We start from the raw sequence: 15943 nt of genomic DNA, 5'->3' as shown, positions 1-15943 counted from the left end.
AAGTAAACAGATTCAAGAAGATATTTTACACATTTCTTTGTTGTCTGTCTCTAAATCTTATTTTGTCTTTATTATGATTAAAAAGGTTTGTTTTGTTCCTACCCTTTTCAGACACTGAATTTGAGCAGAAACCATAAGGATACTCAAAGGACCTGTGACTCTCAGGAAATGGTGAGATTTCAGGTCATAATGTTTTTTTCGTTTTTTTCTCCATTAAATTCATTTTCCCTTTTCCCTTTACAATATTGCTGTTTTGTTTTAGTAAACAGCATCAAATGAGAGGGACAGATGAAACAGTTTCAAGACAATGGCAGGAAAAACATGCTGAAGATTGAAACAAACCTTGGCTGGAAATATTTGGTATGTGTTTTACCGTAAATCAAATTGTTGAAAAACATTCAGCTACACTGCAACACAGGGAAACTTGATTTGCACTTATTTTGTTACTTTAATTTCTTGTCTCATTATTTTTGTCAGTTATTATTGTTTATGGTGTATGCCCTTCTTGTTTTCTTTCTGAATGCAGAAGGTATCTAGCCAGTCCACAATGAAAGCTTCGTTGCACCCCATTAGTCGAGTTAGCAGGCCGCACGCTACACCGGCATGACAGAAACAGCAACTCAGGTAAAAGCAGAGGAGGGGGGCTATGTGTTTACGTGCATAACGAGTAGTGTTGTAACAGCAGGATCATTCACACACACTGTTCTCCTGATTTGGAGGTTCTGGCAGTCTCGTGCAGACCTTTTTACATCCCGAGGGAGTTTACAGTAGTTATTGTGATAGCTGTTTATATACCGCCGGATGCTAACGTTAGCACGGCTCTCAGCCTCTTGCTCAACACCATAAACAAACAACAGCTTGCCCACCCCGATGGGGTTTTTATTGTCGCCGGCGACTTTAACAAAGCGTGCCTAAAGACTGTGCTTCCTAAATTTGTCCAGTTTGTGGACTTTGCTACGAGAGGAGAACACACTTTGGACCATGTCTATTCAAACATCAAGCATGCTTTCAGAGCGACACCCCTCCCCCACAAATACAGGCCATTTACCTGGCTGGATCTGACCACCTCTGCATGTCCCTCACTCCCACCTACACCCCCCTGCTGAGAAAAACAAAGCCCCAGACGAAGACAATAAAAACCTGGCCTGAAGGAGCCCTTTCTCAACTGCAGGACTGCTTCTCAACAACTGTATGGGATTTATTCTCCAGCCACAACCTCCAGGAGTACACGGACACTGTACTCTCGTACATCAGGAACTGTGTTGACAATGTCACCGTCAACAAAAGGGTCAGGGTATTTCCAAATCAAAAACCCTGGATGAATAGCGAAGTGCAATCCCTCCTAAAAAGCCGCAACACTGCCTTCAAGTCAGGGGACAGGGCTGCGTATAGGGCAGCCAGGGCAGACCTGAGTAGAGGCATCAGGAAAGCTAAGGCTGCCTATAGGAGGAGGATTGAAGATCACTTTGTTGACAACGACCCCAGAAAAATGTGGCAGGGGATCAATCACATTACCAACTACAGAAGCAATAACCAGGCGACATCTAGGACTGATGCCTCGCTGGCTGAGGATCTAAACTGTTTCTTCGCCCGCTTTGAGACGACCAGGCCCTCAGCTGCCACACCACTTCCACCCACCCCCAGCACTGGCACACTAACACTCAGGGAGCATCAAGTGAGGTGTGTTCTAAGGTCATTGAATCCCAGGAAGGCGGCAGGTCCTGATGGAATACATGGAAAGGTTCTCAGAGCATGTGCTGACGAACTGACCGGAGTCTTCACTAAAATCTTCAACCTTTCCTTGTCATCAAACACCGTCCCGCCCTGCCTCAAAACCTCCACCATCATCCCCATCGCCAAGAAGACAGCTGTGGCCAGCCCAAATGACTACAGGCCTGTTGCACTTACGCCTGTAGTGATGAAGTGCTTTGAGAGACTGGTCTGTCAGCACATCAGGGCTGGTCTGCCTCCCACTCTGGACCCCCACCAATTTGCCGACAGGACAAATCGTTCCACCGAGGACGCCATCACCATAGTGCTCCACACTGCGCTGAGTCACCTGGAGCACCGAGGAAGCTATGTGAGAATGCTCTTTCTGGACTTCAGCTCAGCATTCAATCATATCATCCCGGAGATCCTGGTCCAGAAACTGTCTCACCTGGGACTCTCCACCCCCATCTGCCTCTGGATCAAGGACTTCCTGACAAATAGACCACAGTCTGTCAGACTCGGCCCCCACCGGTCCAGCACCATCACACTCAGCACCGGGTCTCCACAAGGATGTGTTTTGAATCCCCTCCTGTTTATGCTCTACACATCCGACTGCTCCCCTACCCATCTCTCAAACACCATCATAAAGTTCGCGGATGACACCACAGTGGTTGGACTCATCTCAAGGGGGGATGAGTCGGACTATAGAGATGAGGTCAACAGACTGACTGAGTGGTGTTCAGTTAACAACCTCCAACTGAACACCACGAAAACTAAAGAACTTATCTTGGACTTCAGGAAGGGCAGAGCAGACCCAGCCCCACTTTACATTCACGGGAGCTGTGTGGAGAGGGTACACTCCATGAGGTTTCTGGGCGTGCAGATATCTGATGACCTCTCCTGGACTGCAAATACTACAGCGGTGGTTAAAAAGGCCCAGCAGCGTCTCCACTTTCTGAGAGTGCTCAGGAGGAACAACCTGGAGGAGAGGCTGCTGGTGACATTTTACAGAGCCACCATAGAGAGCATCCTAACGTACGGCATAACAACATGGTATGCAGGGTGCTCAGCTGCAGACAGGAAAGTACTGCAGAGGGTCATCAACACAGCCCAGAAGATCACTGGCTGCTCTCTGCCCAGCCTGGAGGTCACTGCAAACTCTCGGTACCTCAGCAGAGCTGGCAATATCATCAAGGACCACTCTCACCCCAGCAACCAACTGTTTGAACTATTACCGTCAGGCCGACGGTACAGGTCACATAAAACCAGGACAAACAGATTCAGGGATAGCTTCTTTCCCAGAGATATCACCGTAGTAAATAAGCACAAAAACAATTGAACCTATTCCATACCGTCACTGTCATTATATTATGCTGCTATTCATACTGTCATTATATTATGCTGCTATTCATACTTTCATTATATCCGTGCTGCTATCCTGTATATATCCAGAAATGCATATACTATTATATATTGTACATATATTTATTAGTTTCAGATGTAGCCATTCTTGTATTTTGCTTGTTTACATTATTGTATTTTGCACAACTCTGTTGCTTGTGAAGCTCGCACACAAGAATTTCACTCACATGTGCTGTACCAATGTACCTGCACATGTGATGTGACAATAAAAGTGATTTGATTTGATTTGATTTGATATTGTTTGAGTACTTACGATTGTTTTTTTGTACTTTTTATATTTTACATTTATATTTATTACTGAAACTTGCACCAAGGGAGTGGCACTCCAATTTCGTTGTACTCTGTACAATGACAATAAAGGCTATTCTATTCTATTCTATTCTATTCTATTCTATTCTATTCTATTCTGGCAGAAATGATGGCGGCTGTATTCTTTGGTTTCCCTACACATCACACCCTGCCTGTTTATACGAGGCTCTTCAATTAAGTCTGCACCCAAAGATTCAATAAGAGGTAAGCAGTGGTATTATTCAAGTTTTGCTAAAGAAAGATGGACAAGCGACACTAATCTTAATCAGCCGAGCTCAGGTTCATGTCCAGGTGAGCAATTTCACACGCTATAAAATGTCGATTGAATGATAGGTCTCATCACCATGCATTCAGCTATTAACTTCAAGTTCTATGATAAATCAATAGGAAACTTAAATACGTTTTCCAACAAATTATGATTGTGATTAGGGCTGCGTTGTCTATGTATCACTTTTACATAAGTAGATTTAAAGGATAACTATTGCCAAAACGCAACCTGGGCTGTTTTTGTTTTTTTTGTTTTTACTGTATCGATTTTGATGCGCTCAAATTTATGCCCCGGCCCCCTAGTATTCCCATTCACTGGCTATTGACCACAAAACAAAATCACGGTCAATCTCAAAAACGGCTCGTTTGTCGTAATTATGCTTTTAGATATATGTTTGTCTTGTTTACAGTAAAAAAAACAAAACAAAAAAAAAAAACAGCCCATGTTGCGTTTTGGCAATAGTTATCCTTTAAGAACTGTATATTTTACACTTAAGAAATAATTTATCATTAGATCTGTTTTTGGCAGCACGTTTTGTTCATTTCTGTGCATTTTGCTCAAGCACTGATCAAACTTTGTCCATTTTTTTTGCTGCAGAGGGGATCCTGCCAGTCCAAAGTGAACTCCTGATGGACATTGAAGTACTCCTGCAGAGCTTGTATCTTCGACACCATGCGCATTAGAAACTCCACTGAGTTCTTTCCTTCACCAAGGCAGGACCCAGTGACTCATTACTGTTGATAGGTCAGGGGCAGGTAATATTTTGTTTCATGTTTATTCATTCCTCCATGGATTACCAGCCATATATGGACACATGCTGTATTCTCAAGATCTATGCTGTTTTGTAGGAATAGAGAAAATAATATGTTTAGTCTGTTTTCAAATGGTATGTCAAATTTTCTCATTGTTTCAGTAATATTCTCTACCTTGGTTGTATATGAGCATCTTTAGATTTTTCTATATTTAGCGGTTGCAAATGTAAAATGTACGGTAAACCATTTATGTTCCTCATATTGTACTGTATTTTTAGCGGTAAAATACCGGCAGCTGTGGTTGCCAGGAATTTACCGTAAAATGTATCTGGTCAAAATAAAATGCTGTAATTTGTTATACAATTTCACTGTGTTTTTTACTGTCAAAGGTTTTAATAAGGTTTAACATATTTCTGTTATTTTTACAGTTATTTACAATAATAGGGTCTATCCTATTACTGTTAAGTTAACAACAAATTACTGTAAATATTATTATATTATAACTTTTTCTTTACTGCAAATATCCGTAAAAAGCTATGGAAAGTTGCATTTTTTACATTAAATTGCTGTATAATTGACAAATATATTTGTTTTTTTTTCTATCATGATTTTGGTAAAATAATACGTTGTCTACCTTAAAAATTAGGGTTACAAAACCAATATACCGTATTGTCTTTTACAGATTCCACATTTTTTACACGGTATGTTCCTGGCAACCACAGCTGCCGGTATTTTACCGTAAATTTGACAGTTTTTTTTTTTACAGTGTATTTGCCTTTTTCTAAATATTGTCTCCATTTTTATTTTATTTTTTTTATTTTCAGCTCTTTGTTCCTGCCTTTCTCTTTTCTCTGAGCTGAACTGAACATGTCTGTGTTTTGTAGCATCAGCAACAACGCGATGGTTCAAACAAACTACATTTGAAAGGAGTGTGGTGGTGGTGCTCTGTGCGTGTGTGTATTTGTGTGCTTGTGCATGCCGAGAAACTCATGAAGGCAGTAAAACTGCTGTGGTACAGGATGCTGATGGTTCTGTGTACTGAGACCTTTGAAGCTCAGATAGAAAGAGTTTCCTCCAGCAGTAACAACCACTTCACTTTATTCTTACACATCAAGCACAGAGAACAAGAGGACACACAAACGAGGGTTTCCAAAGCCACAGACTGTTTGGGATCGTGCTGTAAATACATTCACTCATCTTCTTAACACCTCAGCAGCTGTCTCAGCTGTCCTGAGGCAGGCCAGCCTGAACAGGTGATCAACAAACTCAGCCTCCCAGCCTGGGCCGTCTGCGTGTTTAAGCATGTATATTGTGTTTGAGATGTCATCAGGTGCTTCAAACACACTCACATGGAGACTGTAGGTTATATAATAAACAGCCATTAATTAATTTTATGTGGAAAGACAATTGGCCGTGGATCACAGTGAGATCATGGCCCTGAGATAACAGACATGCACAAAACTCAGAATGTGTGTAATTATTAAATCAGTTGTTGTTGCTTAAGCAGAGATAAATCACACGCGTTTGCATAACACTGTTTTTGCTCCACAGTAAAGCTCATGTAGTACTCTCAGCTGTACTATCCACACAATGTTTCACTATTACCGTTGTAAAGACAAGCAGAGAGTGAAAGGAACATGAACGGTTTATTTCTCCACACTCCTCAGTGTAATTCCAACGGTAGGTGCAATAGACAGGAAGTGTTTAAGTATCCGTGTGGTTTGGTAAAGATTCATACCTCCTCAGTCCAACCCTTCCACCCTGGGGAGTGCAAAGGAGCTTGCACAAGCAAATTTAGCACATGCTATTGACTTAAGAGGACTGCATTTTCCAAGGCAATGCCTCAGAAAAAAGGGAGAGAGAGACAAAGGAGGATTGAAGAGGAGCAAGGGAAAGGAAATCCAATATACAATGATGGAAGAGAGAAATATATGGGGGGTATGCTTAGCTGCAGTCACCGCTGTCTGTTCATATGGATAAACAGAGGACGGGCAGACGGATGGATCCTACAGAGGGTTTCAACACAGCACACAGAGGCTTGACCACTGCCAGCTGTTCAGATACTGAGTTACACGTTTCTTTCTCTCAGTTTCTAAGGCAATCATCAGAACACGTCCAATGTACCTGATCCACATCAGCACACACCGAGCATCAGTTTGCATGTGTGCTCGGGTATGTCCAACACACACTGGATAAAATACTTTGGCCCACAGAACATCAAAACAGATGAAGTACAGTACTGATACTGTAATGCTGTATTTTTTGCTTTTTTAAATATTGCTGTGTTACAATGACGAGCTGCTCACTGCGTACGTGTCTATTTCCTGGCAGGAATTGGTACAAAGCTTTGCATAAACAGCAGTTGTGGAATCTGCTGCACTCGGTGAAGGATGTGGAGGTTTGTACTGTGACAAAAAGTTTGAACCTGATGACATAAAGACGTGAAAACTAAAAAGTCTGTTGAGGAGAAGATTCACATGCCAAAGAAAACACCAGGAGGGTTGAAGCTCATCGCTGCACTTCAGCAACAATAGTTTCACTTTTTATGACCAACATTTGTGTTTTCCACAGATGAAAAAAGTCTGCGCAGGAAAAACAGCAAAATGATGCGACAAGATCTGCCCATGTGTACCAGAGGCAATGAACACACACACAGACACACACACACACACACACACCATTAGCTTCTAACAGACTGCTTCCCCGAGGAGTCGTGGCGTTTGTGTAGCCACATGAAACAAAGTGTGTGTGTTTGTCAATCCCAGCTGCTGCGTTCTCTCTGTGCATGCGTGTGTCTGCATGTTTGTGTGTGCGGACAGCAGCCAGGTGGTCTGGGCTGCCCTGTAAAGGTGATGTGTGCTGACTATTTGGAGTCAGGACGTGGCAGGTTAGCTCACTGCAGCATGCTCGTATTTTATGTGGCAGCTCTCTCCAGTCTTATCATATTTTATACGGCCGCAATAACAGACTGTCTAGAGAAAAAGGGACCGCCTGCCACCGCACATGGTGCCAGCAGTAAAACCAGGCAGGCGCATGCTCGCGCAGAGCCATGCAATGTGCTGGCACGTAACACGGCAGCTGACCGATCTGCTGAGTACTTTTACAGTAAACAAACAGAGTGAGGTGCAGAGTAATAACTGAAGCAAAACAGCACGATTAACAGAAACACAGCCATCGGAGGGACAGGCATGGAGCCACGTCAAGGAGTGAGCCAGCACTTACTCACTGCTGCTCTCAAATTCAGGTCTGAGCTGACATCTGTCTCTGTGCTGCTGCCCGCTGAACACACACGGGCGCACACACGGGCGCACACACGGGCGCACACACGGGCGCGCACATAGGCACACAGCTTAGCTAACAGTTTTGAGTCCATGTTCATGAGTGCATGCATACCAGAGCAGAAGACATGGAAGTAGTGAAGTGTGCACGGATCATTAAAGTTTTTCCAAAGTGCCAACCTGTGAACATGTTTGTATCAATAAGACACACAGAGCTGGGTCACAGTGCCACTGAAGTAATAATAGAAACAACAGATGCAGAATAATAAAGAAGAAGAGGAGGAGAATGAAGAGAAGCTTGTTTGCTGGTGTTGTGTAATGTCTTACCTGGGGCAGATAGAGAAAAGCAGGCGGGCACTGCAGAGAGTGGGCCAACATCCCCGGCAGTACACAGCCAGAGTTCGCCATAGAGCACAGCATGTGGAGGCGGGACAGCTTACTCATGGAGAGTCACTCACACTTCTGTTTACTTCACTCTCACTATCCTCGCTCTCTGCCTTCACTTCCTGTCCCCTCCCTTCTTGCTTCTTTACTTCTTTCAGTGGCAGCGATGAGCAGTCAGAGTTAATACAGCTGATGCACACACACCACTGAGGATGCCAGCACACACTCTCAGCAGCTGAAGCTCAAGAAAATCCCGTGTGTGTGTGTAGGAACGTGAAGCCTCTGCTTCTCTTCTTCTCTGTTTACTTTGAGAACGAGGTGCAGAAACCAAGGCACACGAGCAGCTACAGAGGGAGGGAGAGAGGAGGGATGCAGGAGGGAGAGAGAAAGGAGAGTAGAGAAGGAGGTGGCGGCAAGGCAGGACTAAAAAGATCTGGGAGGTCCTTAAGGAAAGGAAGGGAGTGATTGGAGGAAAAAAAGAGGGACTAGGAGGGACGGATTGGATGGAAGAGGAGCGGCTGGAAAAGAACAAGGAAGGAGAGGATGGGGAGGAGGAGAGAGGAGGCTCTGGAGTATCCTGACATCAAACGCGCGAGGATAAGAGACTGTGCATCTCTCTGTGTGTGCACACTCACACACACATAACAACAGAAGCTGGTCCACGTCATTAACACTTACTATAGACAGCTCTGCCATGACCAGCTCTGCGTTAACGCAGATCTGCTCTCCTCACACACAGACACACACACACACTCACACACCTCTACCATCAGTATCTCATTGAACAACACAGTATCTCAGCAGTAAGACCACTCAATGCAGCACTGCGCCTCCTGCATGCATGAACAGTGGATCTGCATGTTCTGCCCACACGCTGGCAGAACAAACCGTACTGTGAGTGGTGCTAACACCAAAGTACAAACAGAGCTGTTAGGACTGATGAGGCTGTGAAGCTGCTGAACAGTGTCTCCAACAGGTTTAGTTCAGAGGCCTCCTGCTGCCTCCTTCACCACACAGCCTCAGCACCTCCGTACCAGCTGAGCTGAACAACTACTGGCCAGCTGTCCTCAAACATACCAGAGAGTCCACCTAACAGCATTGATGAAACATCTCCTTCTGAGACTGCGTACAGACTGAATCTGACAGAGGACGATGCAGTCGTCTGTATATTACAGACATGGCTGCCCAGTGAGGATCAGCGTCTTTACTTACTGAAGTCTGGCTGTTTCTACTGAGAGTCTTCAGGAAATGTCACTGCTGACGGATTACTGCCTGACAAACATGCTGCAGTGGTCTGTCTGTCACGGTCAGAGGTGGCAAAGTACAGACTTTCTTTAGTACAAGTACAAATACTTTTGTTAAAAAATACTCCTGTAAAAGTTAAAGTACTGAAGAGGTATCGTGGCTTTGCCTCCACACCTAAACAGGAAAATGAGTCCAGTCAGGGCAGCCGAGAACATACAGGAGGCCTCCTCAACAAAGTTCTACTCAAACACTCACTTAAGAAAATAACTCTGCAAACTGACCAAAGGAGAGCCAGCTCGACTTATAAAGTAAGGGAATGAACCATCGTATACTTTAAAGGGGAAAACCATAGAGACAACAGCTCAGTGTAATAAAGGATGAACTGCATTCCCTCCTGTGTGGTCACAGCAGCTCCACCCTCAGCCTCCTCTTACTCAAACCAGAGCAGCAGCCAGGTAACTAAAAACCAGCACAGCAATTACTACCACACATACCACAACAAACAATACAACACAGGTCTATGCAGTCATTTACACTATGGCCCAATGAAGGACTTGAGTTACTTCCTGGTCACTGAAGCTTAGATAGAAAGGTAAACATGAATACTACCAGAGTGTTTCAGCTGTTGGGAAAATAATCATAAGTCAAAGATGATTGTACTGCATGTAATCTTTAAGTCTGCACTTGATGAAAGTGAGCATCCTTCCCTTTAAATCGAAGCTCTCTTCTTGCTCTCCTGTCTTTCTCATCTTTCTCTGAGTGAAGTTAGCTCTGCAACACACTGTGAGACAAACTGCACACAAACAGTTTGTGTGACTGTTGATGGTTGTTGAGCTGATAGAAACGCTGCATTTGAAATTAAAAATCTAACTCCCTTCATGCTCGTTTCTCACAGGTTAGATGCAAATTTACATCCTGGCCCACTTTAGCCCCTCAGTATAAAAGCTATAAATGATACTGTTAAAGTAAGGAGCCTGTTTTGAAACTGTAAGAAGCTTAAAACACGACAATGATACTTAAGCACAATAACTGTTGCACTTATAAATAGTTTCTGCTCTACAGGAGCAACAAAGCACTTTATACAAATGTTTCTCACATTCATTCCAGCATTCATATGTTTTATTGAAGGGTCTACCTTAAATCATAAAGCGCCTTTAACGCTGTATAAATGAAGTTGAATGCTCCAATGGATGCATTGTAGAGCAACTTAGCATCTCTCTAAGGATAACAATGTGGGATCAAACCACCAGCGTTCTGATCAGTAGATGAGCTGCTCTACCCGCTGAGCTACAGCCACCGCTGTGCTGCGGGCTTTCAGTACAGGTCTGGGTCACCCACAGCTCTACAAGGCTGATCTGTCCTGATCTGGCATTATTTAGTATTAACACTATTATGTGTATTAGAAAGTAGATTTTTAGTCTCACTATTATTATTTTATGTATTACTATTAGTACTAGTGTTGTTAGTATAATGTTCATATGCAGCATGCTGTTATTAGTATTTCATCGTGGTTTAAACTGCTGTAACAAACTATGGGCTGAGAAAACATTGTCTTGTACCCACATATATCTAACAGTTTAATGGGTTGGATGAAAAGAAGACATCAGTGTACGGTGGAATAATCCTTCAGTTACAGATGAAAACAAGCATGTCGTTAACACCCGTATACGAGTCATAGAGCTGACTGCATGTAATTTATAGCTCAGCTGTGAGGAGGATATTTGGTTTAAACGCAGTCTTTCCCTGAAAAAAAAGAGCTAATGGATGAATAATGAGCAACACTAAAATATGTATATGCCCCACTCTGTTCCCTCTCTATCTTCCTAATTTATGGGCCCTCAGAGAGGGACAGCAAACAGCAGTTTCTTCATATTTTGCTGCTATATTTATTTTTCATCCACTACAAAACTCACCAAATAACAAAGTTATTAAGTTAAATAAAAAAAGTGAAGGTAAGTCATAATTTTAGATCTAATCCGCTCGGAGGAATGGCAGAGAGAAAAAACAGGAGTGATGCTGTCCACTGCTGTTCACCCTGCTAACACATGACGTACTGCACAGTACAGCTCAAATCACATCATCAAGTTTGCAGATGACACAACAGTGGTGGGTCTCATCACCAACAATGATCAATACAGAGAGGAGGTGAACTCCTGGTGGACTGGAGTGAGAACAACAACCTGTCTCTAGAGAGATGGTTGTTAACGTCAGGTAGAGCTCAACGACCCACAGCCCACTGCACATCAACGGATCTGCTGCTGAGATGGTCAACAGTGTGAAGTTCCTGGGTGTGCACATATCAGCTAACCTCTCCTGGAACCTGAACACCACCACCACCATGAAGAAAGCCCAACAACATCTTCACTTAGGAAACTGAATAAGGCCAGTCGCCCTCCTCCCATCATTTTACCAGTTAACCATTGAGAGCTACAATGTGTATGCAATAGCGCTTTTCTAGTCCCTAAGGACCCCAAAGCGCTTCACACTACATTCAGTCATTCACCCTTTCACACACACATTCACACACTGGCGATGGCAAGCTACATTGTAGCCACAGCTGCCCTGGGGCGCACTGACAGAGGCGAGGCTGCCGGACACTGGCGCCACTGGGCCCTCTGACCACCACCAGTAGGCAAACATGGGGTTAGTATCTTGCCCAAGGATATTTGGCATGCAGCCAGGAGGCAGCCTGGGATCGAACCACCGACCTTCTGATTAGTGGCTGACCTGCTCTGCCACCTGAGCTACAGCCAGGTGGCATATATATAGTATATAGTATGGTATATATATATATAGTATAGTATATATATATATATATATATATATATATATATATATATATATATATATACCCACCACTATATATATATATATATATATATAGGGACCGGTCCCCTCCAACTACCGATCAATAACCTGCCTCAGTACTACATGGAAGCTCCTGTCAGGCATCATATCGGCTAAGATGAACAGGCACATGGGTCAATACACGAGTAGGACACAGAAAGGAATTGGCAAGAATACCAGAGGCGCAAAACACCAGCTACTGGTAGACAGAACAGCCAGCCGAGACTGCAAGACCAGACTGACCAACCTGTGCACTGCCTGGATTGATTACAAGAAGGCCTATGACTCAATGCCCCACAGCTGGATACTGGAATGCCTAGAATTGTACAAGATCAACAGGACCCTAAGAGCCTTCATCAGGAACTCAATGGGGATGTGGTGTATAACACTAGAGGCCAACTCCAAGCCCATAGCACAAGTCACCATCAAGTGCGGGATCTACCAAGGAGATGCTCTGTCCCCACTGCTGTTCTGCATAGGCCTGAACCCCCTCAGTGAGATCATTAACAAGACTGGCTACGGATACCGACTACGGAACGGAGCAGTTGTCAGCCACCTCCTGTACATGGATGACATCAAGCTGTATGCCAAGAGTGAACGAGACATCGATTCACTGATCCACACTACCAGGCTATACAGCAATGACATTGGAATGTCGTTCGGACTGGAGAAGTGTAGTCGGATGGTAACAAAGAGAGGGAAGGTAGTCAGAACTGAGGGGATTGAACTACCAGAAGGCAACATTGCAGACATAGAGGACAGTTACAAGTACCTGGGGATCCCGCAGGCAAATGGGAACCATGAAGAGGCCGCTAGAAAAGCTGCAACCACCAAGTACCTGCAGAGGGTCAGGCAAATCCTGAGGAGTCAGCTGAATTGTAAGAACAAGATCCGGGCAATCAACACCTACGCCCTGCCCGGATCAGGTACCCTGCTGGGGTAATAGGCTGGCCAAAGGAGGAGATAGAAGCCACTGACATCAAGACAAGAAAGCTCCTTACCATGCATGGAGGGTTTCACCCCAAGTCCAGCACCCTGAGGCTGTACGCTAAGCGGAAGGAAGGGGGCCGGGGACTGGTGAGTGTCAGCACCACAGTCCAGGATGAGACAACGAACATCCAAGAATACATTGGGAAGATGGCCCCAACTGACCGAGTGCTCAGTGAATACCTCAGGCAGCAGAAACCCAAGAAAGAGGAGGGAGATGAAGAACCATCATGGAAGGACAGGCCCCTGCATGGTATGTACCACCGGCTGATATCCAGAAATCCTACCAGTGGCTGGACAAAGCTGGACAAGCTGCTTCTAACAGCTTGGACGAGTTTACGGACACTGTCACCTCCTATATCCACTTCTGTGAGGACAGCATTGTGCCATCACGCACCAGGGTGAGTTATAACAATGACAAACCCTGGTTTACTCCTAAACTCAAAAAGCTGTGGCTGGAAAAGAGAAAGGCGTTCAGAAGCGGAGACAGGGACTGCTAGAGAGAGGCCAAGTACAGGTTCACTAAAGAAGTGGACATTGCTAAACATCAGCACTCTGAGAAGATGCAGCAGCAGATCTCAGAGAATGACTCGGCCTCTGTGTGGAAAGGTTTTAGGAATATCACCAACTACAAGCCTAAAACCCCCCACTCCACTGATGACTTGCTCTTAGCCAACACCCTTAACGACTTCTACTGCCGTTTTGACGAGCCATCAGGCAGCCTTCACACCTCCAACGGCCCCAACAATAGAGACACTTTGGACACTCATTCCCCCACCTCTCCCCCCTCCATAGAGCCATCACCACCTTCAAACCGTTCACCTACAACACCCCCCTCCTCACCCCACACAAAAGAGGATTTCACACCACCTCCTCCCACCACAACTCTTCATATTCATGAAGCAGATGTGAGGAGGCAGTTTAAGAACCTGAATGCTCGGAAAGCTCCCGGCCCAGACGGCGTGTCTCCTGCCACCCTCAGACACTGTGCAAACGAGCTGGCCCCAGTGTTTTCTGGCATTTTCAACTCCTCACTGCAGGCATGTCATGTGCCTGCCTGCTTCAAGTCCTCCACCATAATCCCTGTCCCCAAGAAACCTAGGATCACTGGACTAAATGACTACAGACCCGTGGCTCTGACATCTGTGGTCATGAAGTCTTTTGAGCACCTAGTTCTCTCCCATCTAAGGACCCTCACGGCCCCCCTCCTGGACCCCCTGCAGTTTGCATATAGAGCCAACAGGTCTGTAGACGACGCCATCAACATGGCCCTACACTTCATCCTGCAGCATCTGGACTCCCCAGGAACCTACGCCAGGATCCTGTTTGTGGACTTCAGCTCTGCCTTCAACACCATCCTTCCAGACCATCTCCGAGACAAGCTTTCCCAGATGAATGTGCCTGATCCCATCTGCCGGTGGATCACTGACTTCCTGACGGACAGGAAGCAGCATGTGAGGCTGGGAAAGAATGTCTCGGACTCCCGGACCATCAGCACCGGCTCCCCTCAGGGCTGTGTTCTTTCTCCTCTGTTCTTCTCCCTGTACACCAACTGCTGCACCTCCACCCACCAGTCTGTCAAGCTAATCAAGTTTGCAGATGACACCACCGTTATTGGACTCATCTCGGACGGGGACGAGTCTGCCTACAGGAGGGAGGTTGAACGTCTGGTGTCCTGGTGCAGCCACAACAACCTGGTGCTGAATGCCCAGAAGACAGTGGAGATTATTGTGGACTTCAGGAAGCACACAGCCCCACTCCCCCCCATCATCCTGACTGACACCCCCATCACCTCTGTGGACTCATTCCGCTTCCTGGGTACCACCATCACCCAGGACCTGAAGTGGGAGCCCACCATCACCTCCGTCATCAAGAAAGCCCAGCAGAGGATGTACTTCCTGAGGCAGCTGAAGAAATTCAACCTGCCAACACGGACGATGATGCAGTTCTACACTGCAATCATCGAGTCCATCCTCACCTCCTCCATCACCGTGTGGTACGCTGGAGCCACTATCAGGGACAAACAGAGACTGCAGCGTGTTGTGCGCTCTGCTGAGAAGGTGATTGGCTGCAGACTCCCATCTCTGCAGGACCTGTACACCTCCAGGACACTGCGGCGTGCAGCCCGGATCTCAGCTGACCCTTCTCACCCTGGACACAGTCTGTTTGACCTGCTCCCCTCAGGCAGGAGGCTCCGGTCCATTCGCACCAGAACCTCTCGCCATAAGAACAGTTTCTTCCCCTCTGCTGTTGGACACATGAACAATAACCATATGACTGTTGGCACCACTAACACATGACCCTACGCTGTGTTCACTGCATCATTCCATGTTTGGCACTGATCACCACCTGCACTCATGTATATATCTTTCTACGTAGCACTCATAATTCTTATTCTCATGTATATATCTCATGTATATCTCATGCACATATCTTTCCACGTAGCACTTTTAATTCTTATCCCTACTTTTATTTTTTTCCATGTCTATTTAAGTGCTATTTATGACACTATGTTTGCACTGAAGCACCGCAGCAATTTCCTAATGTTGTAAACCTGCTCAACATTTGGCAATAAACCCCATTCTGATTCTGATTCTGATTCTGATTCTGAAAGTCAGCACAGAGGCACTAATCATGGCAGCACAAGAACAAGCTCTGAGTACAAGATCCATAGAGGCTGGGGTCTATCACACCAGGCAAGACCCCAGGTGCAGGCTGTGTAAAGATGCCCCAGAGACAAT

At 45.3% G+C, this 15943-nt stretch overlaps 1 protein-coding gene and 1 long non-coding RNA gene across 6 annotated transcripts in view; one reads left to right on the top strand and one right to left on the bottom strand.

Moving 5' to 3' along the window:
• Positions 1 to 15943, bottom strand: part of LOC146567875 (RNA binding protein fox-1 homolog 3-like) — a 597530-nt gene that overhangs the window by 170784 nt on the left and 410803 nt on the right. Inside the window, exon 1 of one of the 5 annotated variants that reach the window (XM_085283550.1) lies at positions 8067 to 8463. The exons of the other annotated variants lie outside the window; for them this stretch is intronic. Coding sequence (XP_085139676.1) covers positions 8067 to 8183 — 117 coding nt within the window. The 5' untranslated portion in view covers positions 8184 to 8463. Of the gene's footprint in view, positions 1 to 8066; positions 8464 to 15943 lie in introns of those variants that run through there. 5 annotated transcript variants of the gene reach the window in all.
• Positions 3549 to 4824, top strand: LOC146567877 (uncharacterized). Its single transcript, XR_014893496.1, has 2 exons — positions 3549 to 3645; positions 4307 to 4824. It is a non-coding gene; the product is annotated as an uncharacterized LOC146567877 (long non-coding RNA).

Source organism: Mchenga conophoros, linkage group LG8 (assembly GCF_057382185.1).
Source record: "Mchenga conophoros isolate Kocher_MC1m ecotype Shallow Benthic linkage group LG8, M_conophoros_male_GT1.1, whole genome shotgun sequence".
NCBI lineage: Eukaryota > Metazoa > Chordata > Actinopteri > Cichliformes > Cichlidae > Mchenga > Mchenga conophoros.
The sequence above is the reverse complement of the archived record's forward strand: the minus strand, read 5'-3'. Positions and strand labels throughout refer to the sequence as shown.